The sequence below is a fragment of the Cygnus atratus genome, chromosome 1, assembly GCF_013377495.2.
Source record: "Cygnus atratus isolate AKBS03 ecotype Queensland, Australia chromosome 1, CAtr_DNAZoo_HiC_assembly, whole genome shotgun sequence".
NCBI classification, from domain to species: Eukaryota; Metazoa; Chordata; class Aves; order Anseriformes; family Anatidae; genus Cygnus; species Cygnus atratus.
In genome coordinates, this window is record NC_066362.1 from 154,545,352 (window position 1) to 154,572,550 (window position 27,199).

General features: G+C 38.5%; 1 protein-coding gene across 7 annotated transcripts; it reads right to left on the reverse strand.

The window, feature by feature from the left end:
- On the reverse strand, positions 1-27,178 carry GPR180 (G protein-coupled receptor 180). Of its 7 annotated transcripts, XM_035564865.2 has the most exons (11): positions 26,957-27,178; positions 24,655-24,813; positions 21,585-21,716; positions 21,226-21,420; positions 16,863-17,043; positions 16,612-16,661; positions 12,737-12,894; positions 6,263-6,454; positions 5,828-5,905; positions 4,568-4,592; positions 4,302-4,456 (listed from the first exon to the last, which is right to left on the reverse strand). In XM_035564865.2, the coding sequence occupies exons 1-11, from the start codon at positions 27,090-27,092 to the stop codon at positions 4,317-4,319; spliced, it is 1,446 nt and encodes a 481-aa protein (XP_035420758.1). In that variant the 5' UTR covers positions 27,093-27,178; the 3' UTR covers positions 4,302-4,316. The 7 variants fall into 7 exon arrangements, with proteins under 7 accessions (XP_035420759.1, XP_035420761.1, XP_050566482.1 ...); XM_035564866.2 differs by lacking the exons at positions 4,302-4,456; positions 4,568-4,592 and adding an exon at positions 1-4,152; XM_035564867.2 differs by lacking the exon at positions 21,585-21,716 and having other exon boundaries at positions 26,957-27,117.
- Positions 27,179-27,199: the final 21 nt, after the last annotated feature.

Sequence of the window (27,199 nt, forward strand, 5' to 3'; positions counted from 1 at the left end):
AACAGCTTAATATTTTCTTTTAATGTTTGACATTTGCAAGGATCACCTGCCCCTTGTACATTGCATAGTCACACAAAAAGAGTTACAAGGTACAACATAATAATCGGTTTTAGCCAGCCCAGCCAACATTTATAGCAATCTGTAAAAAGTGTCGAGTAGAGGCATGGCATCACACAGAATACACCAGAACCAAATCGGATCAAACAGTCTTCCAGTTCTGTAGAGGACGGAGATGCAAACAAAAAGATTTTGATACCTCTGTGGCTCTCCATTAGCACTGGAACCAGAAAGGAATATTTATTAGGTCTGACTATAAATGTTTGTCTTGTGTGGGAGGTCTTAGTATAGTAATATGTATTAGAAACTTGATATTTTTCCAATCAAGCCTTTCCACTTTCATTTACATATATTTAATTGTAAATATTCATTTTTCCTACCTGAAGCACTTTAAATAAAAGTACAATCAACATACCCTACACGGAATGGGAGCGAATAGCTTAGGGGATGAGCTCGAGCATTGTTCCAACCTCTACATCACTGGTTCCAATCCAGCCCGGGTCGGGAGCCATGCAAGATTACCACTCCTCACAGCGTGTGGGGGGTCTCGTAGGCTGAATTGCTGATCTCACTCTCATCCCTTCTGAACAACGATCCTCCCCCCAACCAATAAATCAGAATTGACACTAACTGGCATCTGTGCCAGTAGAAAAGGCGATGACTGGCAAGGAAACGTCCTCTCATGCATTGAAGTGAATTTCTTCACAGCACAAACAACTTCGGTTTGCAATCTTGTCAATGTATACTTATCTTTTCCAAGCACCGAAACTCACAGACAATGGAATTAGTATACCCTCTATCTGCAACTTTATTTAAAACAGAACCATGCGATGCACAAAAACTAACAAGTACGAAGCTGCCATTCAACCCCAGCTAAATAGTTGTGCTCAGCACGGTCAGCAGCTGGTAGCGCTGCCTTTACATGCAATGTGTTTCTCTCTCTTTGCAGCGGGCGAGGTGGCAGGGAGTCTGCGAGCTGGCTACAGCCCTCCCGCTGAGAGCTCCCTGGGTCCGCGGCTGCTTTCAGCTGGCACAAAACCATGCCATTTACGCGGTGGGGCTACGGGCATGCTAAAGGAGTGCTTTTGTCCACTGCTGTCATCTGGTGTGTAGCTGAGGTGGGTGCATCATGAGTTGCTCAGATCAGCCAGAGCTGCAGTTTGGCGATACAAAACTTTTTTTTTTTTTTTTGGTGTGTGTGTGTGTGTGATGGAAAGCACGTTCTAGAAAAAAGAGAAACTTTTTCAGGCAGGATGCACTTACCGAAGACAACTAAAAGAAGCCTGGAAGCTATTCTCCTAAGATGAGGTTATGAAACCAAAACGGTTAAATGGGTCAATATGTGAATAAGCATGAAAAAACCCCACAAGGTTTTATCAATTGGTCTCATTAAAAATGTAAGTTAGGAAGCAGGGAGAATTTCACATATTCAAACCATTCTTCAGGCAGTAAACTTCAAGCCAGAATATAGGTAAGCAAGAAGTTTTGTAAATAGGTCATATTTGAAGACTCCAGCCCCATGGATATCATGTACTGAATTAACTGACATCTTGAATATTACCACAGTCATACTGACCTACTGCTACAGCATGCGTTAGTGATTTAATAATGTAACATTGGTGGATGTTGGTCATGAAAGAACGCTAACAGACCTGAGCAGAAATGCATGTCCGTGGTACAGCTTACCATGAGAAAGTGATACTTAATTGCTACAGTTACATTAATAGTAAAATCAAAATTTTATTTTCAAATCATTGGATTCAACGCCAGACTAAGAGGATAATGTTACCTGTTGACTTACGGGGCAATCTGGAAAAGATTAAGAGACAACATCTGATGCTTTATATTTATACCCAGATGAACTATGAATTCTGAATTCATTTTATGAATTGTTGTAGAGTACACTTAAAAGGTGAAATTAAGATATCATTTACCTTAACACTGACAGACTGAAGTCAGAGGGACTACAGGAAGTAAGAAAGTACTTCTGGAGAATAAAATAAATAGAGTGTCTATTCTGAAAGTCACATGCAATTTTTCTGCATAGGTTAAAACTTTTATCATGACAGATCATAAACTATAAAGTAGCTCTTGTGTCTATCAGAAAATTCTATTTTATGTGTGAATTTCATGTCTTATACATGAGGACAGATAGAACTCTTCTACTGCATTATTGGAGACTTATCAAAAACAGGATGCTTTTTTCTTGAGAAGATGAAAAGTACAGAGATAAGCAGGGAAATAAAGACTGAAGTTTTAACCAATAATATTTTTGTGTGGTTATCAGAGGAATGTAATAATTAATCTTTTAATCACTCTGAAGATTGTGTGAAATCATAATATCTCATCTTTTCCAGCCTCAACCTGCCATTCTTGATCTGAATTACAAACAATAAGAAAGGAGATGATTTAATGAGCAACTCTGTCATGTTGCCATTTTGCCTTAGTCAAAGGCAAATGTCTACTTTCACCTCTAAACTGAAATGGAATAGACTTATGTTTCAACTATGCTCACAGCTGAGGCAAACATGAATGGAAAAGTTAGGGCTATTTTAAAGCTAGAACCCTGGTGTCTTCACATTTTCAAAGAGGCGTAATTAAATACATACTATTACAAAGAAACAATCATTTGTTTACTAGAAAATAAAATCGGTGTTGTGAAGAAACACACTTGTACGGCGAGAAATCTAAAATATGAAAAATAATAAGTAAATCCCAAAAGAACAATTGCAGTCACAATGGTAATAGGTATGTTCTTATTATGAAGGAAAAAATGTCAGCATGATTTCATCATACTCAATAAATAGGCACTTCAATAAAGTATATATTTACACTGGCTTTCTGAATGCTAGGGCATCACAAAGTAGTATGGCTTTATTATAATGGATGGAAGATGGCAACTACTTAGAACCCAGTGCCAACATGGATTATAACAAATCCAGTGAGTATTTTGTTTTTCAATTATTCATAGAAAATTTAATCCTGATTAAGTATCCTTGGGCAGGAATTCATGGGTAGTTGATGACTGAAACCAACATTTATTTGAAATGCTTCTGTTAATTTAATCTGTGTATATGGCTTAATTATGATTGAATCCTCAATGTAAGAGAAATGAATTATATCAGGATTAAAATTCTAGTACCACATCACCCATTCCATTTTCTTTGCCCTTTTTTTTGTGAGCCTGCTGTTTTAATTACCTTTATGTTGCTATATCTTCTAAGCCTCAAATATTGTTTAGAACTTTACTGGGTGAAATTTTTAGTTACATTTATTTCAAAAAAAGGAAAATATAAACTCTATTTTCATTCCCATTAAAATTCTAACCAATATGAACAGTAATTGCGAAAAATGCTTTTCTTTTACACCAATACTAAAGAAAAATTTCCCACGGTTAGTTGTAAACATTTATACACGTTCTTAGTGGACTCTCCCTCTTTTGTTTCCCCTTCTTTTATCCCTATACATAAAATGTATTTTTTTCTAAAGCACAAAAATAAAAGAACTTGTATTCGTCGTTATGCATCACACCAATTTCACAACTGGCCTATTTCAGACTTGTTTGAGCTTGTTGACATTTTAAGAACTGCATTTTATAAGACCTTCAAACTTAGTATTGATATAAAGTAGGGATATTTTTTGGGGCTGTGAATGGGAGAGAAAAGAATTACTGTACTTTTCTGTGACATAGCTCAGCACCACATGCTACCCACGAACCATCTTCAGGAAATCATTCAAATTATGGATTTTTTCCACTCAACAATATTTGTAACAGATTAATCTAAGGACTGTGTCAGACCAAAGGTCTGTGAAGTGCTCTGATATTACCAACCAGTTTTCCAGTGAAACCGATGTATCACATACCTGTGACAAAAATACCTGTATATTTGGGTCATTATTGCACATTTATTACATAACGTATTCTTCCTAAACATCTCAGAAGTGATGTCGATTTTTATGTCCAGAGGATACTGTTAGTGGCAATGTCACTGCTGATAGTGAAGACACTTCCCAATATAGACTATGAGAAAGAAAAAGTCTGTAGAGGATAACCATGGAGATGCACTGACAGAGGATAACACCTATGGTAATAATCTAAAGACAAAAAACAGAAGAAGGGAAAAAGTAAGTGAAAACCAAATGCAAATACATTTCTGCCAGCACACTATATAAGTGCTTGAAGTTTAACTTTAAACCTTTTAATGCTGCTGCAGTTACAAAAGATCTGAATGTGAACCTCAGGTCCAGGATTCATGCTCTCACACCTGGATGTTTTTGAATCTGTAGATAGCCCTGGGCAAGTCACATAACCCCTTCTGGCAGTCTCTGTTCTGGGGAATTTCAGGCTTGCAATTCACCACCCATGCAGTTCCACAAGCAGAGGTGATGTTTAGATATTCTATTCTTACAACAAACAGAGAGGAATAAAAAAAAAAAAAAGCCTGAAAACACTTTGCACTAGTACAGTCATGGAGCTGTGATGGTAGTCATTTATCAGTCTCACTTAGACCTTTTTTCAGAGCAAGCCTCTTGATCTGTAAGAGATGTATAAGGCAGTTCTTATCAAACCCATAAAGGTAACTATTGTTTCTGAGCAAGCAGAAGTCTAAATTGAGGTACAGAGAATCTTTTCAAATACATGTTTTTCTTCCACAAATATGGTATTCATTGATCACGCATTCCTTTATTATATTTAAATGCATTTAAATAACGAAAAACACAGCTAAATTATCATAATGTAGGAACTGGAGCTGCACATAATGGTTGAACTTTCTTAAAATGCAAGAGCAGAGCAAATGTAACCTCCCTTCAAACTCAAACTCTCAAAATATTGCAAAATTTCCTGTACTGATCCCAATTCTAGAGATTGCCCATCCTACTCCAATGATATTTTCATGAATAAACTACTAACAAAGAGACTTTTTGTTGTTCTAAAGGAGTTTTATTTTTCCTCCCAAGATTAATTCTTTACCAAAAAAAAAAAAATGAAACACGGTATTTCAGGTATTATATTTTTTAGTAGAATGTTTTCCCCCCTCACATATTCCCCACACAAATAAAAGCTTATTTTTTTTTTCTGAAAATATTTGCATACAAATGCACAGATGGTTATAACCATAAAGAAAAGCAGCAAACTCTACCCTGGAATGAAGTAGTCAATCACCCGAGAATAGACGTGCACTTTATCTGAACATGGCAGGCTCCACACACTAGTTCTCTAGTTCCCAATATGTTTAAGCAACCGAGAAACCCAATGAGTCCACTTTTGTTTTTAACTGTTTAGAGCTTACAAACCAAACTACACATTTGGATAGATCTCTTAATCTAAAGAATACAGTTCAGCTACAGGTTCCCTGACCTATTTAGCCACATAAAGCTTTTAAATGCTGAAGACTAAAAAGCAAACAAAAAAAAATCCACTGATTTATCTTTCTACTAGCTTTGTTAAAAGAATCCCCAAGGTGTTTTTAATTAAAAAGCAAACAAGCAAACAATAAAACAAAACACCCCCTCCACATTTTCCTTTGACTTAACTATCTCCCCACCCCCCCTTAGTCTAGAAATGATTACCCTTAGATGATTCAAACCCCGTATGCCTTTGTAAAATATGACTCACATTAGCATCAATAAGAGCTGTGTGACTAAGACTTTTCAAGTTGCTTTGGGGTCATAAGATTAACAGCCTAAGAGCATGAGTTTGCTAACAAACACTGAACATGAAGAACAACTACTATTCAAATTCCATCTCTTTTATCTTGCCTGTACATACCTTTTCTCTTTGATATTCTCTGAATATTACAGAAACGGTTGCAAGACATGGGTGGCACAAAAACCAGAGAATGCAGGCCTGAAAGAGAAGAAGAGTGTAAGTTATAAAATAACTATACGCCAACTAAGAAGAAAGAGATGACAGTTAGAGGAACTGCATTTACATTTCTGTCTTTTTTATGAATCCATTGTTTAATTTTCAATCAACAGAGTGAAAACCACACAATGAAAGGTGGGATTTCTGTTTAAAAAAGCTCTATACTCCTTGTCAAATTAAAATGACTACTCAGAGTATGATGACAGAGTGCAATTTAATCAAATCAGACACTTAAATATTAACTTTCATATGGAGGAAAACAGTTTAGTGCTTCAGTCGACTGCATGCCACAATTACTTTTACAGCAAAAGGAATCGGCTTCCATGATGTAACCCATACTTTGGCAAAGGTGATATAGAACTCCCTTTTCAGCGTGCTTCTCTCCACTGTGATGATCTGGTAAAGACCAGCAGCCAGCGACAAAGCTAGGCAAACTCTGAGGCCAATAAGCAGTCCACTTGCTAAGCCATGGTGTGAATGGTAGCTGTGGTGATTAGTATCTTCAAATTGTTCCCAAATTAATAAAAGGCTCTGGAAAATAACAACAACAGCAATGTACATTTAGAAAAAACAAGGTTACGTTAAATGCCAATTAACCTTCCCATGACAGATCAAATTATCAGCACAACTGTTCATGGTCTGTTCGTTGGAGACTGCCATGTTACAGAAAATAACCCACAACCTAGGCTGAGTTGCTGCTTTGGCACTACCTATTACTCCAAATGTGACTGGCAGGAACAGGGTTTCATTTCTTGCATTCCGTAACTTTTAGAAAGTTTGACAAGTCAAAGTTTCCTCTCATTTGGGTAGAAGGAATGCAGCATTTTAGCATAAGTTCCAAAATAATCATGTAGTTAAACAGGCAGCCTACTCAGCAGGAAGCCCACTGAAACGATTCCACAGAGCTACAGGGAGGTGTCTCCTTCCACTTGGGATCCGCAACCTGTAAAGCTTGTTTCAAAGGCAGGCGACTACGCCTTTTCTTTCAAAATCCTAACAGGATTCACTTTTCCTTTTAAAGATGGGGAAGTAAGAGGGTGGTGCTGCTGCCCCTTTTATACAATAGCCTAAGGGCTAAAGCATTCACCCAGGTTGAACTTAGATCTCCCACAATTCCTGTCTTTGCCTAAAGGATATCCAACTCGCATCTCCCACCTCCTTGGAGAGAGCCCTAGCTGCCAGGCTATAGGCTGTTCTTGGGTGGGCCACTCTCCACCTCTTCTATTGAAGCCGTGCCATCGTGGAGAAAAGAATTCAGAATCAGCTAGGTCAGAAACTGTGAGCGAGCTTGACTCTGCAAGCAACTGGCTTGGAAACCTCCTAGGGACTACGAAAGGCAGTGTCACAGGTTCCAAATGCTGTTGCAACACCTGGACAAGCACTCCAGCCAACAGATAATACACAGAAGATCGCAATCCTCCTTAACTCCCAGAAAAATCGCATCATCCCCAATTGCTGTAGAATTCAGTGCTGCAGAAGGACTGTGAAAAAGAGTATTGACAAATTTTCTAAAGAAAAACAGACTAGGAAATGCCTATTTTCTGAGTCTTAGTTGAATAGAAAGCTGGCGCCTACTTGTAGAGTTGCATGAAAATGGGGTCTTGCCGAATAAAACCTTTTCAAGAGTTTGGGAATGTTAACATTACAAATTAGAACACTCAAGTTTAGACTCCCAGAAGCATGTAGCAGATGAGTGGCATTTTAAGAACTGAATATACACTGGAATCCAGTCCACCTACTGCAGACATCTAACTTGCACTTAGGTTTCAGGTGTCTAATAAAGCAGGCTTTCTGAAGAAAGGTAGTCAAATTTGATTTATATGAGCAAGGTAGCGCTAAAGGCCTTCAGAAGGAGACATTGTATGCCTCAATTTAGAAATCTAAATTAGTCAGATTCCTTTCTGAGCAAATTCAAAGGCTCTCTAATTACATTAATATCATAAAGACAGAAAGGTTACTGATATAAACTTTTTTTTAAATGTGTAATCCACCTGTGCATTCCAAAGGTGGGTGTCCATGAGTCTCATCAGTTGAGACTAGATTTTTTTTCACTCAGAATATCCTTTGAGAGTACTCTCTCACTTTTTCCTTCCCTTACTCGAGCCATGACACAGTGAGCATGACTGCTGCCACTTCAGTTACTTCTCAACCCCATGGATAGAAAATGGAAAGATGGGAGAGAGAAAAGTGTGAAGCACACATCCCGAACGTCATGGATTAGTAGTAAACCCTCCAGCCAACATTCTTCAAACACTGCTGCCATAACGCTCTGTTTCTGGGCAACTCCAAGCAAACACCTTACAACGATCAAATTACTTGACTGAGAATCCTCTCAAGGACTAGGACTGAAATAAGACTAAACAACTCCTGAAACCTTGAGATAGAGCACAGTGTTTGGTGAAGTTGTGGCTAAAGCACTAGTTTTGGTCTAAAAGTGATGAATTCCCATCACAGAGGCTATTTCAGTTCAGGTAGAAAGTGCCCAGGCAACAACAAGGGTTCTACCAATTGCAAAGTCACTGCATTTGTCTACAGAGCATTTTCTTTTTTGTAATTTATGCATGGGAAGAGGCTGTCTTTAACATTCCTGGACTGGACACACACTCTCTAAGAATATTTCAAAAAAAAAAATGCATAGAATCTTCCTGAGACTAGCACGCAGCTGGGGCTAAAGAGATACAGACTGACAGAAATGAAGGTCTGATACCACTTAAAGAAGAAATTTTAGGTAGATGCAGGGTTACCTTAACCTTAAAAAACAGAGCTCATGAGGGTTTGAATTTTTCTTAACCTACCACCAAAAGTAACAGCAAGGAAGGAAGCCACTTTCATGAGAAGATGACAAAGAGCTGGAGTAAAGGAATCATGAGAACAAAGTCCAAATCGTAATGGGAAAATAGCGTCTGACACCATGGTATGCGCTGGACCAGCCCTTTAAATAATGTAAATCGTGCAAACAACCCAGAAATCAGTTGAATAAAGACTGTGTAGTGACAGCAATGTAAGATCACACAAGTCCAGCTTCCTCCAGCTTCACTAGGTTACTACAATAAGCAGAAGGCAGAATCATCAGAGGCAGAAATGGACCTGTCAGTGCAACACATGAGAAACCTGGAGAAGGTGAACATGTGTCACCGCTCTTCCTATGAGCTGGAACTGTTCTCACTCACTGGGGAAAAGCAGTATTCTATAAAATTGGAATCTGTGCCGTGGAGCGTTTCTAGGTTACAACAGATTAGGCGATATGTTCTCAGTGAAGGGAGAGCTCTTACCGACAAACTTGTTCTTGAAGTCAAAATCTCGTTGGTTGGCCATGCCTGAGGAATTGAGGTCATTGAACCCTGACGTCCCTCACCTTATCCACAGAAAGGCACACATCTACTCACTTAGCTGCGATATCAGGAGTAAGATGAAAGAACACCCAGACACCGACAAGCTCAAGCGGAAATTGGACACATTTTTTTTGTTACCATTGAGCAGAACTACATTTCAGCTCTGGGAAGAAATCTGGGTGAATATCCTAATTGTTATCCAGCAGAACAACTCTTGCTCAGGCTGTCTATGAAAGAACTGGATGAGCTGGGTAGGTGCACAACTGAAGAGCTGACTCACACTAGCTATGTCCAACATTGAAGTCCAACTGCTTCTTTGTTAAATAAAGGAGAATGACCATCTTCTTGTTTACATAATGCACTGTTCGAAATGCCTGACAGCACCTGTACATAGTTCTGACTTATCTTGGTACTCCAGTGGACACCATTGCCCAGTCCTGGTCTCCCTCAAGCTGCTGGGAAGACTGTTTGCTCCGGTCATCATCTTGATCTTCCAGTTATACAAGTCGGACCTCCACATCTGCACAATGAAGAACCAGACAGTTGTCTCTTTTGTCAGAAGGAAACAATTACGGTCAAACCCCTTCTCCTCCTTGCTATGCCAACACTGACTGCATGGCAAGATAACATATCAATCTCCAGCAAGAGCAGGTTCACATGGGACTGATCATCACAGAGAGATAAGGGGAAGGGGGAAGCAAAAGGGAAATTAGAAGTGGCAGCAAGGCAAGGCAGATGAACTAGCTGCTCCAAACCATATCTAGTACTTGGGTATCCGGTGTCATGAACTTCAGCACAGTAAAACATGTTTCAGATCTGAGGTCAGAGGCAGAGTTCATTCTGAGCACACCTTTCGGGACATAGCTAAGAACCCCTGTGAAGCATAGCTTCTTGTGCATTAAGATTCCGTGTGCATTTTGATCACAGCCCTGAAAGCTGAAACTGCTCAGTTCTATGTGATAGGAAAAGCTTGTCATCAGTAAAAAGTTTTGAACAAGGTTTGTGCCTCAGCAACAAAGAGTGGGATCTTTAATGAATACAGAGTGGCCTGGGAATCTTTTGTTCTGAGGATGAACAAACACACACACACACACAAAGAACAAGTTAACCCAAGGGGAGACGATAAATGGCAGGCTTGTCCCTCCCTTTGAGATGCTACCTCTTCATAGCCACAATGACCACAAGAGATTTGCAGGCTAGGTGGCAATGTCCACCCTACACGGATGGCAACCAGTAAACACAGCCCAGGAAATTGCTGGTGTTTGTGAAAGAACAAAAGGAAAGAATTAATACTGTCAATACAAATAGGAAAAAAAAAAAAGGGCAAGTAATGCTGAGTAATTTGAGCTAACTGCAGAAAAGCAGAGTCAGATAGTTTGCCAGTCAAAAATGCATGTAAGCTCAGGAATAAAATGGTTTCCCAGGCTGTCTACTTGCTTTGCCTCCCTGGTGATGAGATGAGGGCAGGTATTGTAGAACGTCAATAAAACTAACATGGTTCGATCTCAATCTGCTGCTTTAAGGTAACACAGGTGATTTCCAGTACCCTCCACAACAGTCCTGAGAACATCGCTGATGACCCACGTAAGTCTGTCCAGTCTCTGAATGGGGAAAAGCTACCTCTCCCATAAGAATTTCTGGGGAAGAGCAGGTTGGAAAGGAGGTTGTTCTAGGTTTTTATCATTAAAAGTGCTCATTGTCTGCCCTGTTACAGCAGGTCTGATACCCACATCAATCTAGACCAATGAACAATAGACTGATCCAGAGAATGAAATCTTGAGGCCACCACCTTTGATGGGGCCCGGGATCTGCTCCCCTGAGCTCAACAACCAAATTTGCTATTAAGGAGAAGAGAACCAGCAGAAATTTATATGTACTGAACTGTGTGATGGAAAACACCCTCTCCAGAAAGGCTAAGGATACTCTTGGTGTTGGGGAAACTTTGCTGGAGACAGCAGACAGTGAGATGGACTGCAGAACCACCCAGGCAATGACATACTCTGACATCCACACTCTGTTCCTACAAGGCTCCTCCCAAATGTGATGTTCCCAATGGTACTGAGAAGGGAGATGTGGTAGAGATGTTCCTTCATGGTGAAAAATAAGGCAGCCAACTCTGTACCAATCCTCCAGTGGTGCTCAAATAGCCAATGTAAATATATCATGGACCAGTACTGGAAGCAGAATATATATATGATGCCTGCCCCATTTTTTACCACAACTAAAAAAAGATCAAGCTGATGATACCGAGTGCCCTTTCTATGTATAGTAAAAAGGAAACAACAACAACAAAACTTTCCAGTCTCAAGTGACAGAGCACTAACACACCCATATGCATGTACCAGTGGAGAAGCATGAATAAAATTAAATACTTTAGAAGTCTTCTTTACTACCCGCATGTAAAATTTCTGGTGCTAGACGGGTGTCAAAGTGAGGTGGAATGAACCTATCTTTAAATTTCAACAGTCCCATTGACCTTAATAGGCTTTGGTTTATATTCTTAATTAGCAAGAATACTGTCAGCTCCCAGCTACTCTTAATGTTTTAGCAGTCCACTTATTTAGTTTGGAAGCAACACTAATTACAGACATTACTCAAATGGCACAAACTCTTTAGTATAATCTCTTCCTCATTACTGTCTCCAGTTTCTCCCTGTTCTTCTCTTTCTCAGTGGCTTTCAAATCCTCTTGTCTTTATGCTGTGATTTAAAAACATTTGTTTACAAAAGACACCACCAGGGTTGGATGATCTCCATTACAATTTACTTTTAAGTTACTGGTTTACTTGACTTTCTAATTTATATTAATAGAAAATATTTGAATGAAATTATGTGTCAGACCATTTGTATATTTGCAAGAACAATTCTGCACATGAACCTTTCAAGAATTGCCTTTTATTGATTGAAAAGACCATTACACATTCGGTTTGAGTGGTTCTAAGAAAAGGACAGAGTCTCAACTTTTTTTGGTGACAGGAAGATTGCTGTGAGAATTTCTCTCTCATCCTTCCTCCCATGCTGCTTGTCATCAACCCCAATGTTGTAGTTCACAAACTCCCACTTGTACTGACTACAGCTATTTATAGGATGACACTACAAATCAGATTGGTAAAATGATTGTGCTGAAATATCTCCTTTTTATTTTTCCCCCTTTCAATCTAGATCATTCCACTGATCTTGTTTACAGTATAATACTATGAACAACTGGCACAACCTGGAGTTTGGAAAACTGTGGGAACTTCTTAAGTGGTTTTACTGCTGAACAAAAACATACTGTGGAGCTACACCTTAAATTGTTAAAGTAAAGAGGAGGTGTTGTTACCTATTAGACATACGGGGTGCACTTTATGCTGTGGGTTTTTTTTTTTTTCCCCAGTCTTGATACTCCCTCCCTCATAAAATATTGAAATTAGTTGGTTCACAGTTCTTTCATACTTAATAGCAGCTGTATATTTCAGTATAAGAATGAATATAAATACAAACCTGTGTAACAACAACTACTACAGCAATGCCAGTGGATGCTGGAGTGGAATCCCATTGAAGAGGTCTGCTATGAGATTTCTTCATTCTGCCTATTGTCCAACCCATGCACAGACTCAACAATAAATATAGCATTTGTATCTGAGAGACTATGTCACACACTATTGAAAACAAAAGGAAAATATATAGGGTCACAACAGAAAAAAAAAATATTTTTTTTTCTACAACCAAAAGAAACATTCTATATACCTGCAAATACAGAACAATCATTTATGCCTTGGTATCACCTTTATTCATGATCTTCACAAACAGTTTGACTAGCTGATGTTGCTTTGCTAGAAAATATGGATTTTTTGACCATTTTTAAATGACTAAAGCTTTCCTCTCCTTATGCTGCAATTCTGCAATGACATGGGCAGAGTGCCACATCCTTCTAAATCCCACTCCTGTTGTGTCAAAGAAGTCTAGGCTCAGGAGTCCACCTGCATGAATAGACTTATAAATGCCACATGACTAAAATCATATGTATGTTAATCACACTGCAAATATGAGACATGATGAAATGAACTCCCTTCTTCATTCCACAAAACTTTTGTTCAAAAATCAGACAGTGGCATTGTACTTTAAATTAATTGCGTTTTGTCTTAAGGACAGAGTAGCTTGCAATAGAAAGCACAAATATTTAGGACAAATTCCACACTCAGATACTTAAAGGGGAAAACATAATGACTAACCCTAGCACAAACTTTATTTGGAGCAATAATCTGTCTGTATTTCATTTCATTAAATGCAAACTCCCTTTGCCTCGTTTCACTGTGTCCATTCTTTTGGCTCTGTTTGGGAACAATTAACACATACTCCATGAAGTTACATTCTTAATCAGCGTCTCAAACTTGTGTTTGAAGCTGTATCCGAATAAAGAACACTTCAAGCTAGAATATATTAAAATCTTTATTTTTCAACCTTGCTGAAATACTACTGACATTAGAAAGAACTGAAGATTTCTTCCGGAGTGTTGTTAGCTTTAGAATCAAGTTTCTGGCTGAAGCTTACTGAAAGATTTTAAAGTTGGTGCATGGACTTGAATGTAAACTGGCTCACTGTACTAATACAGCAGAGATGTATAAGCAGCTTGAGAAATTAGTTCTCACATTATGTAAATTTCAAATTTGTTACAGAAATTAGAGATGGGCACTACACATTTTTTGTTCACTTGATTAATATTTTAGTTCATTTAAATTTGTTCTGTACTTGACGTTTCCACTTACATTATCAGATATAAGAAAAATATTTCCACATCACAAAAGTAAAGCTTCTATTTTTATGAAACAACTGGAATGTATTAACAAATAAACGTACTTCCACATTACTAGAAATATTGCAATACAAAATACTGCTCCTGTACAGAAATTAATACACACACAAGGGATGCGTATCAAATGAAGATCAGCTACTGTATTTCCCTGATTGTCAGAAGTACTAGCAAAATATGGATATAAAACAGATTTAAACATATTACTCATGGGATACATTTGGCATTCTCATGCTTTATATAGTTACATACTTAAAACATATTCAGGCACCTTTGTCATTTAGGAAATGTCAAGAGCCTTTAGTAAATACAGACTTTAATAAAATGAACTGGCACTGTTTTGTGACAAAATGATCTTGGAATTATTTTACAGTGCTAGCTATGGAGGCATAGTACTCCCTGGAAAAAACTTCTGCGAGCTCGAGGCATGCCAAACCAGTGTCACGAATCCAAGCTAGAGAAGTGACTGAACAGATCTGGATACTCTAGAGAGCATTCATTCACTCATTTTATTTTCTGTCACTCCTTAAGATAACCTTCCCTGTAAGTTATAGCCAGACATCATCTCTCAGTCATGCCTTGCATACAGACATTGCTCTGCTTAAGCGTGGCAACAAAGCAAGTGGATTCCCAGACAAAATGGTGTAAGACAAATTTTCAATACAGGTTTTAGTCTTTAGTACCACATGCATCTTGCTTAAAAGCAAGAAGAGGCTTTACGGTAGAGCAAAATTTTGAAAATGACAATTTTATGATATCCAGGATTGGTGTAAGGCCACATGCTACTGAACTGGTATCAAATTTGTCTGATTTCACCATATATATATATATATTTATATATACACTTATAAAGCACCTATCACCATATTGATAAACGTTCTTTGGAACCACTCTGATGGCAGGGGTAGAATAGGAGTTGGCCTGAACATCTTTTTCAGCTGTTCAACAGATACATTATTATTTGACTTCTCACATTTCGATCTTATCAGAAGTTAAAGCATCACTATTTGAGATGTTTTTGTATGCCAGAATTATTCATGTGATTTATGTGATTATATGATTGACTTAGGTGGTAAAGTCAACTTAGTGTCAGGTTTTCATATATGGAAAAGATTAAATAACGGTGGAAAAAGAATAATTGCTCAATGTAGTATCTGGACAGGTTTCCAGAAGAAATTCTGACCCCACTGAAGTTAATGAAAATTTTATCATTTAACTAGGATTTCTGATCCTATGCAGGAAAAATGGTAGCACTTTCCACTTCCATGCTATACTTGCTATCAGCTATCCTTCAGAACTGCAATTGACACTGAAGCTTTCCACAATTCCTTCTGCTTTCTTGCTGTTTAGGGAACCACAAATTTTAAAAACAGCGGGAAACTCTTTTAGCTGAATCACTCAAATTCAGATATTGATTCAAAAATACTAATTTATTTTTAGTAACCTTCGTTTAAAGCAAATAATAGTGTGGTTTTCACCACAATACATACACAGAAAATCTAAGATGCAGCTATTTTCTCTGAAGTTCTGGTTGTGTAGTTAACACTGAATTTCTCAGCAGGGAGGAGTTATGACTACCTCCATATTCTCCACTTAATTTCATTTCAGAAGATCAGAAGACAAGAGGGAAAATTTATTAACACAGTTGCTGGAAAGGCTGCAAAGACTTGCTAACTCAAACGTTTAAAACAAGAAGCGGTGTCAATTACTGTGGTGCCAAGTGCCATCAAGAGGCTGTTAATTCCAACTGCAAGTTTCTAAACGAACTCTATGAAGGGAAATATTTTTCTATATAGGTTGCTACTCTCCAATGCTATCGCACTATCACAGTACTACTTTCTTGAGGTGCTTCAAAAGCCCAATAAAAAAGGCAATGTATTAGCTTAGAAAGGATCATCCAATGCCTCAAATGTAAATTACGTGAAAGAGGGGAAAAAAAAAAGAGGCAACAAAGCACATTAGATCCTGAAGAATCCAGCAAGAATAAACTAGTGCATTTTGGCATTTTAGGTATGGATGTTATAAGAATTCAGTTTCAATGAGAGCTCAGAATATCTATACAGAGTGGAGAAGAGTACTTGGGCAACATCGATTTTTTACATAAGCATTTTTGCATCACTTTAATTACATCACTTGTGCTGTAAAACACTTTTTCATTATAATCCACATTAAATTTGCAAATAAAATGACACACTCCTTAAAATGTGATGAAGTTTCCCAAAAAGCTTCAGCACTCTAGATCATGCAAACTCCACAAAACTCTTCGACATACTGAAAGTTTTACTCACGTGACAGGTATGTATTTAAGCATTTGTAGGATGGAATGTTAAGACAATAAAATCCTTTACAAAATCCTAAACAATGTTATGATTATAGAGCTTTAAATACATTTATTATAAGCATCCAGATTAAATGCTGTTTTTCAGAAGAGTAACTTAGAGTATTTCATGTTAAAAATCCAGTGATACGGTGCAAGATAATAATACAGTCCAACAAGACCATTCATTAGTGTATTATACAGATTAATGTGTAGGAGTACATAAAAACAGCAGACAAGCATACTCACATTCTGCCAGAGTTCCCATAAAAGGTGCTCCTATTCCATCCTTAGAATAACTGACAAAAGAATAGAAGATGATCTTTTTAAGTGAGTCTTAAATTTGTGTTCTCTCTTATAAGTACATTTAGGCAATGATGTAGATCTAAAAAGTTAGTCCTATCTTTTGTCACAATCTGCACATGAAAGACCATGTACTGATCTTTAAAATAGCACATCCTTCTAGTCTTAATATTGAAAGCAAATATAAGCAGAGATACCTTGAGAAATGGAGGTAGTTGGCAAAAGCTGAACCAGCCTGCAACAACAATGCAATTGACAGCACCTTTAGTACAGTATGCATAGGTCCACGCTTCTTAATTGTTTGCCATAGGGACTGTGCATATATGCAAGCGGTTAAGAAGTATGCTAGAACAAGCAGGAAAAAGAATTCATGTAATCCTGTGGGGGGGAAAAAAAAACAACTTAGTTTTTATAAAGAAAGGCTATTACTAGTAGTAAATAACTAAAAGCAAGATATGTTATTTATATAATCACTAGGGAATTCTAAGTAATTGTCAAGCAAAAGTGATAGTAAAGCGAAAATATGTAAATCCTAGCCTATTTTATCCAAGAAAGTCAGTGACTTCTTCAGACAGCTGACTGTCATTATCACTGACGAAGTATTTTTTATTCAGCAATACTTTTTCTGAGTGTAGGAGAGATTCTGTTCAAATACAGATTGGCATATAGTTTCTTGATAAACAGAAAATAATTGTAGCCCATTTGATCAGACACATTTATTAGATGACTCATTTTTAGCTGTTTTTTTTTTTTGCTTCACTTTTTGAAGGCAGTCTCAGATGAGAGAAACCCGGGACCATCCTATCTACTTAACCACTGGGTGTCACTCTTCCTCCACATAAAGCAGCTATTCCAAGAAACACAGTTGACCAAGACTGAAAACTTTTAGAAAAAGAAAAATAGCACAAGGAAAATGAAGTGGACTTTTTTTTTTTGCGCCAATCTAAAAAAAGGTGCAAAGTTTTTGATATTTACAAAACTGAAGTAGTCTGATTTTCAGTCTAGCAGGAGTTTCATAAGATGCTTCCCTGAAAACCTGGATCCTGATTTTTTTTTTTCCTGTTGTCTGGAAACAGAAAAGCTACCAGAGGGTCAAAAAGCCATTGAGCCATAAGCAAAAATGGGTAAACAGGAGTTTTGCACTGAAAACTTCTGCTTTCCTTCTCCAGCCTTCTTTGAAACTATGTGGTGTCCACAGAGTCAGATTTTGCTTCCGGCAAAGCAACTCCGCTAAAAACTTTCAATCAGCTCCAACCAGAGACGAGAAATAGAACAATTAAACATATTTCAATATCTATGTTGAAGAACTTTAGAACTAGATGAGTTCTGAGTAGCTGCTAGTAATATAACTTCTACAGCTTGGACATTCTGTATGTATATACAGTGAAATGGTAAATAAAGCCTATAAGGTAATATAATTCATGACTGACAGAAAACCCCACACATTTTAGATCAAGTCTCTTATTCTTCTTTTCACTTTTTATCTGTCTGCTACAGATGACACCCACTGAGGTTGGCAAGGATTCTGTAGATATGTTACTTCTCACCACAATGATTGGGTACACCTTGAAAATTCTTTAGGAAAAAAAAAGTTAAGTTTATTAAAACATATTTTCACTAAAACAGTTAGGATAGAAAGCTCTTTGCCACAAAAGAGAAACTGTGACTGACTGGCTTGACAGCAAAAGGATTTGAGAGAAACCTGCACTGAAATATAACTAATAAAAAAAACAACAAGTTATTTTCAACTTTTTCTTTTTTAAATAGTTTCCTGACTTCTAAATCACCTAGAGTTGGGGAGAGACTCTTGGGGACAAGAGCATGTTTTATTGGAGGGTTTGGGTAATTAATTCTGAGTGAGACATTTTCTTCAGAAAAGTTAACAAAGTTAAAAAAGAAACGTAACTGTAAAATGATCATAGCAGGAGGGTACTGGACACTGTCTTCAGTACTTCTGCTTTTTACATTTTTTTCAGATCCCAGGGTAGATTTAGATTAGACATCAGGAAGACATTCTTCACTACGGTTGTGGTGAGGCCCTGGCACAGGCTGCCCAGAGAAGCTGTGGATGCCCCATCCCTGGAGGTGCTCAAGGCCAGGCTGGATGGGGCTTTGGGCAACCTGGTCTGGTGGGAGGTGTCCCTGCCCATGGCAGGGGGGTTGGAACTAGATCTTTAAGGTTCAACCCAAATGATTCTGGGATTCTATGACACAGAAAATAAAATGTATGTATGTTAATTTCAAGTACCTAACTTCCAAATTCTGTTTACCTGGCCAGCTGTCTTTAGAAATGCTAGATTCCACTACTAGTGCTAGATTCTACTACTAGTGGAATCTGTGTCTTATGTAAAAAACCCTACCATATAAAATAATAGAAGACTACCTGCTAGGGACTGGAAACCAGGCCTCCTTCACTCTCAAGGCAAAGATCCTACTCTGAAGGTTACAGTTTCAAGTTCTTTACTATACTTTCCTAATAGTCCACTTAATTTTTGATAACTCTATGTGGCAAGGACACAACTTTATTAACTAAAGTGAAAGGTGACCTAACTGGAACCATCTGTAATTATGCAGTTTTTAGTCCCCTCAAGGAAAAAAAAAAAAACAAAACAAAACCAAAACAAAGCAAAACAATCAATCAAACAAACAGAAAACAAATAAAAAAAATTCACCAAGAAATGAACCTGGATCTCTTCTCTGACATACTAATGTTCTAAGCTGCATACTTTCAGAGGAAAAAGGACAAAAGTTATTCCCTAGAGATGCATGAGAGAGAGAGAGAAGAAATCCTCCTCAGTCCTTTGAAAAGTCATAGAATACCCTGAGTTGGAAGGGACCCATAAGGATCACTGAGTCCAACACCTGGCACCACACAGGTCTACCCAAAAATTCAGACCATGTGACTAAGTGCACAGTCCAAACGCTTCATAAATTCAGACAGGCTTGGTGCAGTGACTACTTCCCTGGGGAGCCTGTTCCAATGCGCAACAACCCAATGTCTACAAAAGTAGACATAGGCAAGTCTTTTCAGGATTCATAACAGTGTTGCTGGTTTTCATTCTGAATTAACAAAGGTGTTCATTTGCAACCATGGAAGACATGGCATGCACATCTCAACCTATTTACTCCATGGTGGCTCTAAATACCTGCACCCAACTCATTTCCACAGAATGGCTCAGGCTGGAAAGGACCTCTGGAAATCATCTGGTCTAACCCCCTGCCAAGCAGGGTCACCAATGGTACATTGCACAGGATCACATCCAGACAGGTTTTGAATATCTCCAGAGAAGACGACTTCTAGATTTAGACATCTCCTTGCTCAGCATGGAAGCTTTTCAGAGTTCTGCTTTGCAGTGCTCAGAGACTTCATAAAAAATTAGTGCAGAGCTGAGATGTCTCCCTAGGAGGTCTGTACACCACTTAAAGGCCACCTGGTATCTTATATGGTGTTATCTCTCCATTTAGCAAAAGAATGCTACTGTTACTTTTGAGAGTAAGTGAATTAACTTTGAATTCACATCTGGATACAAAATTCACTAAATAAAAACCACAAACCATGTTTGCAGAGTAAGAAGCCGATTAAGAAGTTAAAGAGTTTAATCAATATATGTCTAGAAAAACAGGCGATTAGCAGTGCTGCTTCCTTACAGATTGCTCTGAATGTTTCAGCGTGAAGATTTTCCTCCCTTCCTAAAGGAAGCTGCCTTTCTTCCCCCTACATTCTCCTGAGACTAAGAATGACAACAGAGAACACAATTTTCAGCACTACAGTTAGGCTAGATCTGGGTACGTAGGCTAAATCTGTGTGTGAAGGCAGACTAAACATATTCTTCCCATTCAACAGACTAAGTCAGTGTCACGTGGACTCGGCCTCCCAGAGCAGCAAAGCTAAGCACTGCAACAAAGCACACATCGGGTTGATTTGAATGACCAAATTGTCATAAAAATTGATATACACATTTCTTCAGCTGCTGTCTTGAGTCACTTCTAGAAGTTTTTTTTTCTTTGCAGGTGTAGAGATTTGAATTTACATTTCTTCAATAAAAAATTTGGACTGCCAATCATCTCATCCAGTCTTGCAGCCTGTGAATAATGTACTTGGAAAGACCCAGACAGTGAACTGAAGTTGTACTGGCAAAATGTTTACGTCGCACATGAACTCATATTGCACAGAATCAAATTTTACAAATTTCATCTAAGGAATTCCACAAATTAAAGAAATTTGTTAAAATCAGGTATTCAATTTACAATCAAGTGGAAGCTTACAATTTCTATAGGGAAACGACAACTATCAGCAAAGATATGAATACAATCTTTCCTTGTTTACTACATTTGCCATTAGGCAAGTTTTGGCAAGTCACTCTAGAGAAAGGGAAGGATTTTTCTGTAATGCCAGGAAATGAATCAAAGTTTATTCTTCTTTGAGAAAGTCAAATTTAAAGTAAGAGACTCTGCTATTCATTCCCCAGTGTCATGTTTTTGCAAGCACAGTAGGTACCAATTGGTTTGGCTGATCAGATCCTTAACTTATTAATCTAATTTTAAGAAAAAAAATCTTACCAGATTCCCCTGCGCTAAAGTGATCTAATGGATTCCCTTCTGCATCTGGGTTTAGTAAGACCATTTCAAACTGAATATCCTCGGTTTCAGAATAATTCTCTTCGCAGGTAAACTTGTCTACATAAAACACATACCATGTTTCCGGATAAGGAATCTGGGACACTGTCAGATTTTGCTCTGTGTGGTTCACAGTCACTTTGGAAGAAAACAAACAAACAAACAGAGTAGATACTTGTTTAGCTTGTTTTTAGAAAACTCATCTTCAAATAAAGATAAAATTTAAATATACATCATCATTTACGTATTATAAACTACAAACAGTACAAAACAGTTTTTGTTTTGAAAGCAAACCACAACACCCGAGAGCAGACTTCCATCCTCAGCTGAGGTTTCAAGTAGGTGCAGCCAGGCGTTGGTGAGGTTGCGCACCGTATTCCTTTTCTCAGCTTTTGGGTTTGCTGGGACAGCTCCATTCCACCAGAAGCCACTAACTGCAAATAGTGCACACCATTTTTAGTGTATTTCCACCCTCTTGTACAGTATCACTGGGACTCTAGCTATTTTGTATTCACCAACAGACACTTATTCAGTATGAAAAATACATTTGTGAAATTTACTCTGCTCAGTTTTCAAAGGCATTTAGAGCATAGAACAGGTACAGCCACATGCACAATTTGTAAAATTGGTGTGCATGCCTTAAAGGTACATATTTTACAGCAACTTCACATATTTTTACAGCATCTTCCCCAAGCTGACATAGACAATTTCAATTATTTCAATTGACACTCAAGTATTGAGACCACTGTCTGAAAAAAAAAAAAAAAAAAAAGCATATTTCAAATCAATTATGTTTAAAACCAACTATGTAGGACTGAAAAGTTTCATCTTACTTCTGATATTACCACTATTTTTCCTAAAAGCAACTGTTAACTAATACACGATCTCTCCAAAGTAAACATTTGCTGCAAATGAAGTTTGTGGCTCTGTACGTTTGAATGAAACTACAAGAACTGTACACTGACTACTGAATTAATTAATGAGTGTAACAGCGATCATTGCTAATCCGCTTAACCATAAATGAAAGCCATTTCTATAGTAGAAATAATAATACAATTACTGGACTGTTGATGAATTCGTTTGAATAGTTTATAAGATGACAGGGGCTAAGGACAAGGAAAAAGTTTGTAAGGATTCTTCAAAACAAGCTGCTTTTACGCAAAGTTTTTTTCCGTAAGAAAAAGCTGCAAACATATTCACAAAACAATCCTTAGCAAACTCATTATCCTTAAACCTTTTTCGACGAAATTTAGAACTAATTTCTAACTTGAAGCATACCTGCGAAAAACATTTATGCAATTTAAGTAAACTTGTTTCAAGTTCAAGGAGTTATTTTCTGTTCTTTGAAAGCATGAACTTATAATCAACAGTTGAATCCAGCAAGAAACAGATGACGCGTCCCTCTGCAGCAATTGTCATGAAATACTCATTTGGACAACACATGAAGCAGACCAAAAAAAAAAACATTCTGAAAAAGGCAGTTGCTTTGTGGAACACATGCTTAATATTGGGTACATTTCAGAGCTGTGTATCTTACTAAGCAAATATACAACGTGAAGCAGCTCCCTTCAAAAATGCAACCTTTGTAAAAAGGCAAATTAAGGATTTCATATGCTGCTTAATTAAAAAGAAAGTTAGATGGCAGTTGAAAAGGGCGGCTCTACTCTCCATCTGTACTCTCAGCTGAGATCTGGTACAGCCTTATTTGCACCGAGACTAGAGATCACACAGTACGTTTAATCAGTTTTCCATCAAATCTGCAAGCTAACTCACAGGATATGAAGTAAGCTAAAATAAAAATGTAATTGATTTTGCCCAAGATCAGCAAACAGATCCAACTCACCCTGTGGTCATGTGATTCCTACACACAGTAGAAAACAGCAAAAACATTGCTGGGACAGACAGGAGTGAAGGACCAACTGCTGGTCTTTTCAGCAGCACTTCATGCTTAGCTCAGCTCAAGTGTAAGGGAACTACATCCTTAGAAGTGACATCTGTATAAGATTTCGTAATGGCAATGCTCCAGGACATCAATTAGTTACTCTAGGGATTCTGACTGCACAGAGGAAATATATTTAAAAGAGAAGCTGCATTCACTTAAGATTATTAAATTTAATTTCTCAAAGGAAAAATCCCGCTTTAAATGGGCTTTGTAATATTATGATCAACAAATGGTGCAAAAATTGTTTTTGTATGTTTGTCCGCCAGTTACATAAATGAAAGCTTCAGCGTTTCACTTTCTTGTACATTTAGGTAGGTACTCAAATTAAGCATTATCCTGATTAGCACATATTTAATATTAAAATGTGTCTAATGTTTTGTACATCAAAGTTTGAGAGTTTGTGCTATCACACAAATGAAAATAATTTTGTTTTCTTGTCTTTGAAAAATGTAATTTTCCATGGAATTGAGAACAGTAGCCTCCTGACAAATAAGAGGTGTTCCTCCATAAACAAAAGACTAAGAGGCTAATCGATACACTCTGTACTGGTATAATTATAAATCCCAGTATTTATGACATTTAAATGGGAGATTCAGTGATGAATATCAAATTACAAAATGAAAGAGTGAAAGAACATTAAATGATGATATAGGCAAGTTGTAAAATAAGGCAGCATTACTCAGACAAATTAATTTTTGAAGATGACCTTCCAGACAGAAATGAAAACAAAACAAAAGTAATGATCACGGTGTTGGGAAAGGGGAAGAAGAAAAAAAGAACAGAGGAAAAAGGTTTTACTCTTTTACTGTGTATTTGGGCTATATACTCCCATCTTACAGGCATTCACTTCAGAGTTTTAGAAGTAACTACAGCAGGTTTCATTGGCTGGCCTCTATTTTTTTTTTCATTCTATTGCAAGGAAAGTGATAATTCAAACTGCGTATCTGACTTTCTCAACAATTTACATATTCTAACTACTTCAGTTTCATCTCACTACAGTATTCTTTGCACATTTTAACATAATCTTTTTAAGGAAAAGTTTGAGGTTTATAAAAAAAAAAGACTTTTACTCCAAGTGGAATTATAGGAAGTCTCTGTATTGAATGTGTAAATGAAAACTTCAACCAAACGTGAATCTTTGAGTTGTGTGCAAATGGGAGCACCAGACTAGAACCTGAAGTTCAACTGTTTGCACTAAAGTCATTGTTTGTCAAGGACTGTTCGTTTTCCACTGATATACTAAATCACAACTTGCAAACAAAGTCTTCTGAAACAATGCAAACAAAGCAATTGCATTCCTTGTATCCGTTTTTAATTACGGAAGGTTGAAGTCCTGCTTTTACTTAAGTTGATGCAAAGTCCAAATTCACTGAAACACTGGGGTTCTAAACACACACTTGATTCATAAGGAAAGCAAAGCAGTAACTCACTTGTCAGTTGAGCTTTAGAGAATTTCTCTGTACAGCTGTGGTCTTGGATACTGTTCTGCAGCTTCAGCCATTCCTGTGCTTGAAACAGGTGAAGTCTAGCTTCTTTTGTCACAGCTACTGCTACGTTGTTGATTCTGACACACAGAACAGCATGGTCACCTTGATATTTAAAAAATAAAATCAACTACTCTGCCTTGATGACAATTACACAAACAAAAAGCTAACACAGCAGAGATTTTTAATAAGTAACACCACTTTAAAAAGCTTCACTTTATTTCTAAAACTTTTACCACTACTTCCCATAAATGTCTGTAAGCTTTCACAAACAATTTCTATTCATCTCAGTAATACAAAATTGCATGCACAATTCTCTATAATGGTACCTACGCAAACTTTCAACACAACCCAGATGTCATTAACTTTCTCTGCTTCAAACAGTTCCCTCCCCCTTTTTTTAAAAAAAATTCCAGCTAATCTTTTTTTTTTTTCTTCATCCCATCTCTATTTTTATAGACTTCCATGGCATGATTACGAGCATCATAGAGTAGCTCTCGAGTCGAAGACCCATTTACTCCAGTTCTTCTGGTATTAATGTTACTGACTGATTAGAGCTAAAACACTTGATTATCAAACAAATTGATACAAACATATTCACAAAGACAACCAAACTTCAAGAGTGCTCTCTACTGTGTCAGTCTACCTATAGGCCGCATCTTGGCATAGTGAAATAATTTAGCCATTTTAGAACTAGCTCATTTGACATTACTTATTTTGTCTGGCAGTTCTATGAACCTCAAAGTCATTCTGAGAAATTCTTTCATTAGATATTGCTATGGACTTCTTTAATGTAACAGTATCCTAAATAAAAATACAGGACTTAACAGAGAAGAAAAAAAAAAACAATCAGCACTGCAAGAGTCCAAATTTACTCCAATTTAAGCAAGTTTGGTATGTCTTTTAAACTGTCAGAGCAACCTTCTTTCCCACCTAACCCAGGCAACACCTGGACGTGCAGCTAGACTATACTATCAGCTTCAAATAAGCTCTGCCAGGAAGGTTTGCCTATTAAGAGCAAGATAGCAGTTCTACAATAAATCCCCCCAAAAGGCTATCTCCTGGGATCTGTAAAACGTTATATGGACAACAGTTTACCTAAGACACTAATAAAAGGCTTTGAAAAACAGCAGGTTCTATAAAATCTCCCATGGCTTCACTGAGATCCCCCAAAATGAATAGTAGTAAATATCCATACAGAAGTATTTCTAAGGAAGGATGTAACATCAACTCACATAATAAATTATAACCGAACACCTAAAACTCTCATCTTGAGTCTTAATTGTGCCCCTCTACTCTGCCTTTGTGAGGCCCCACCTGGAGTACTGTGTCCAGGTCTGGAGCTCCGAGCAGAAAAAGGGTGTGGGTCCAGAGGAGGGCCACAAGGATGCCCAGAGGGCTGGAGCACCTCTCCTACAGAGGAAGGCTGAAAAGAGGAGGCTCTGGGGGGACCTCGCAGCAACCTTTCAGTACTTGGAGGGAACTTATAAAAAAGATGGAGAGCAACTATTTACTCAATCACATATTGACAGGATGACGGGGAATGGTTTTAAACTAAAAGGGGAGAGATTTAGATTAGAGGTTAGGAGGAAATTCTTCACTGTGAGGGTGGTGAGGCCCTGGCACAGGCTGCCCAGAGAAGCTGTGGATGCCCCATCCCTGGAGGTGCTCAAGGCCAGGCTGGATGGGGCTTTGGGCAGCCTGGTCTGGTGGGAGGTGTCCCTGCCCAGGGCAGGGGGTTGGGACTGGGCGTTTAAGGTCCCTTCCAACCCCGGCCATTCTATGATTTTCTCAGATTTAAGCAACGCATTTTTTTCTTTTGAACTATTTAGAGTACTTCTGCGTTTATCTTCTAGGACAGCGATAACGAACCGCTCTCAAATCACTCCGCGAGCAGTCCCCACCCTACCTCTCTCCCTCTCCTCGTTCAGCGTTGAAAGGTCGCGCCGCAACCCTCCTCGCCTCTGACTTTTCCCTCACCTCAGCGGCCTTCTTCCCGCAAACACCCATCCCCCGACCTGGGGGGCTGCCCGCCTAACCACCACAAGCGGTACATTCACGGCAGGTTTCCGAGCAGCCCGCAAAACCACTTTGCCACGAAGGGAAGAAAAGAAAGAGCCGAAGCCACCGAAACACCCAGCGACGTGCACCGCCCCAACGCCTCTAACGGCCCTAACGGCCGCTCGCCTCCGACGTGGCGCCGCTCCCCCCCAGCCCCCCCCCCCCATACACCCTTAGGGGCTCCTACCGTGGAACTGGAAGCGCGCCAGGGGCCGCCAGGGCTGCAGGCGGGCGGCGGCGCTGACAAAGCCGCCCCGCAGCGTCTTGCCCCAAGCGCAGCCCCAGCAGCAGGCGCACAGCGCCCACAGCAGCCGCCACCGCATCGCCCCGACCCGTCACGTGGCCTCCCCCCCCAGCCACCGCGCGGCCTCACCCTCCCTCCTCCGTCCCCGCCCCACCGCCTCTGGCCGCGCCCCTCCGGGTTCTCCCC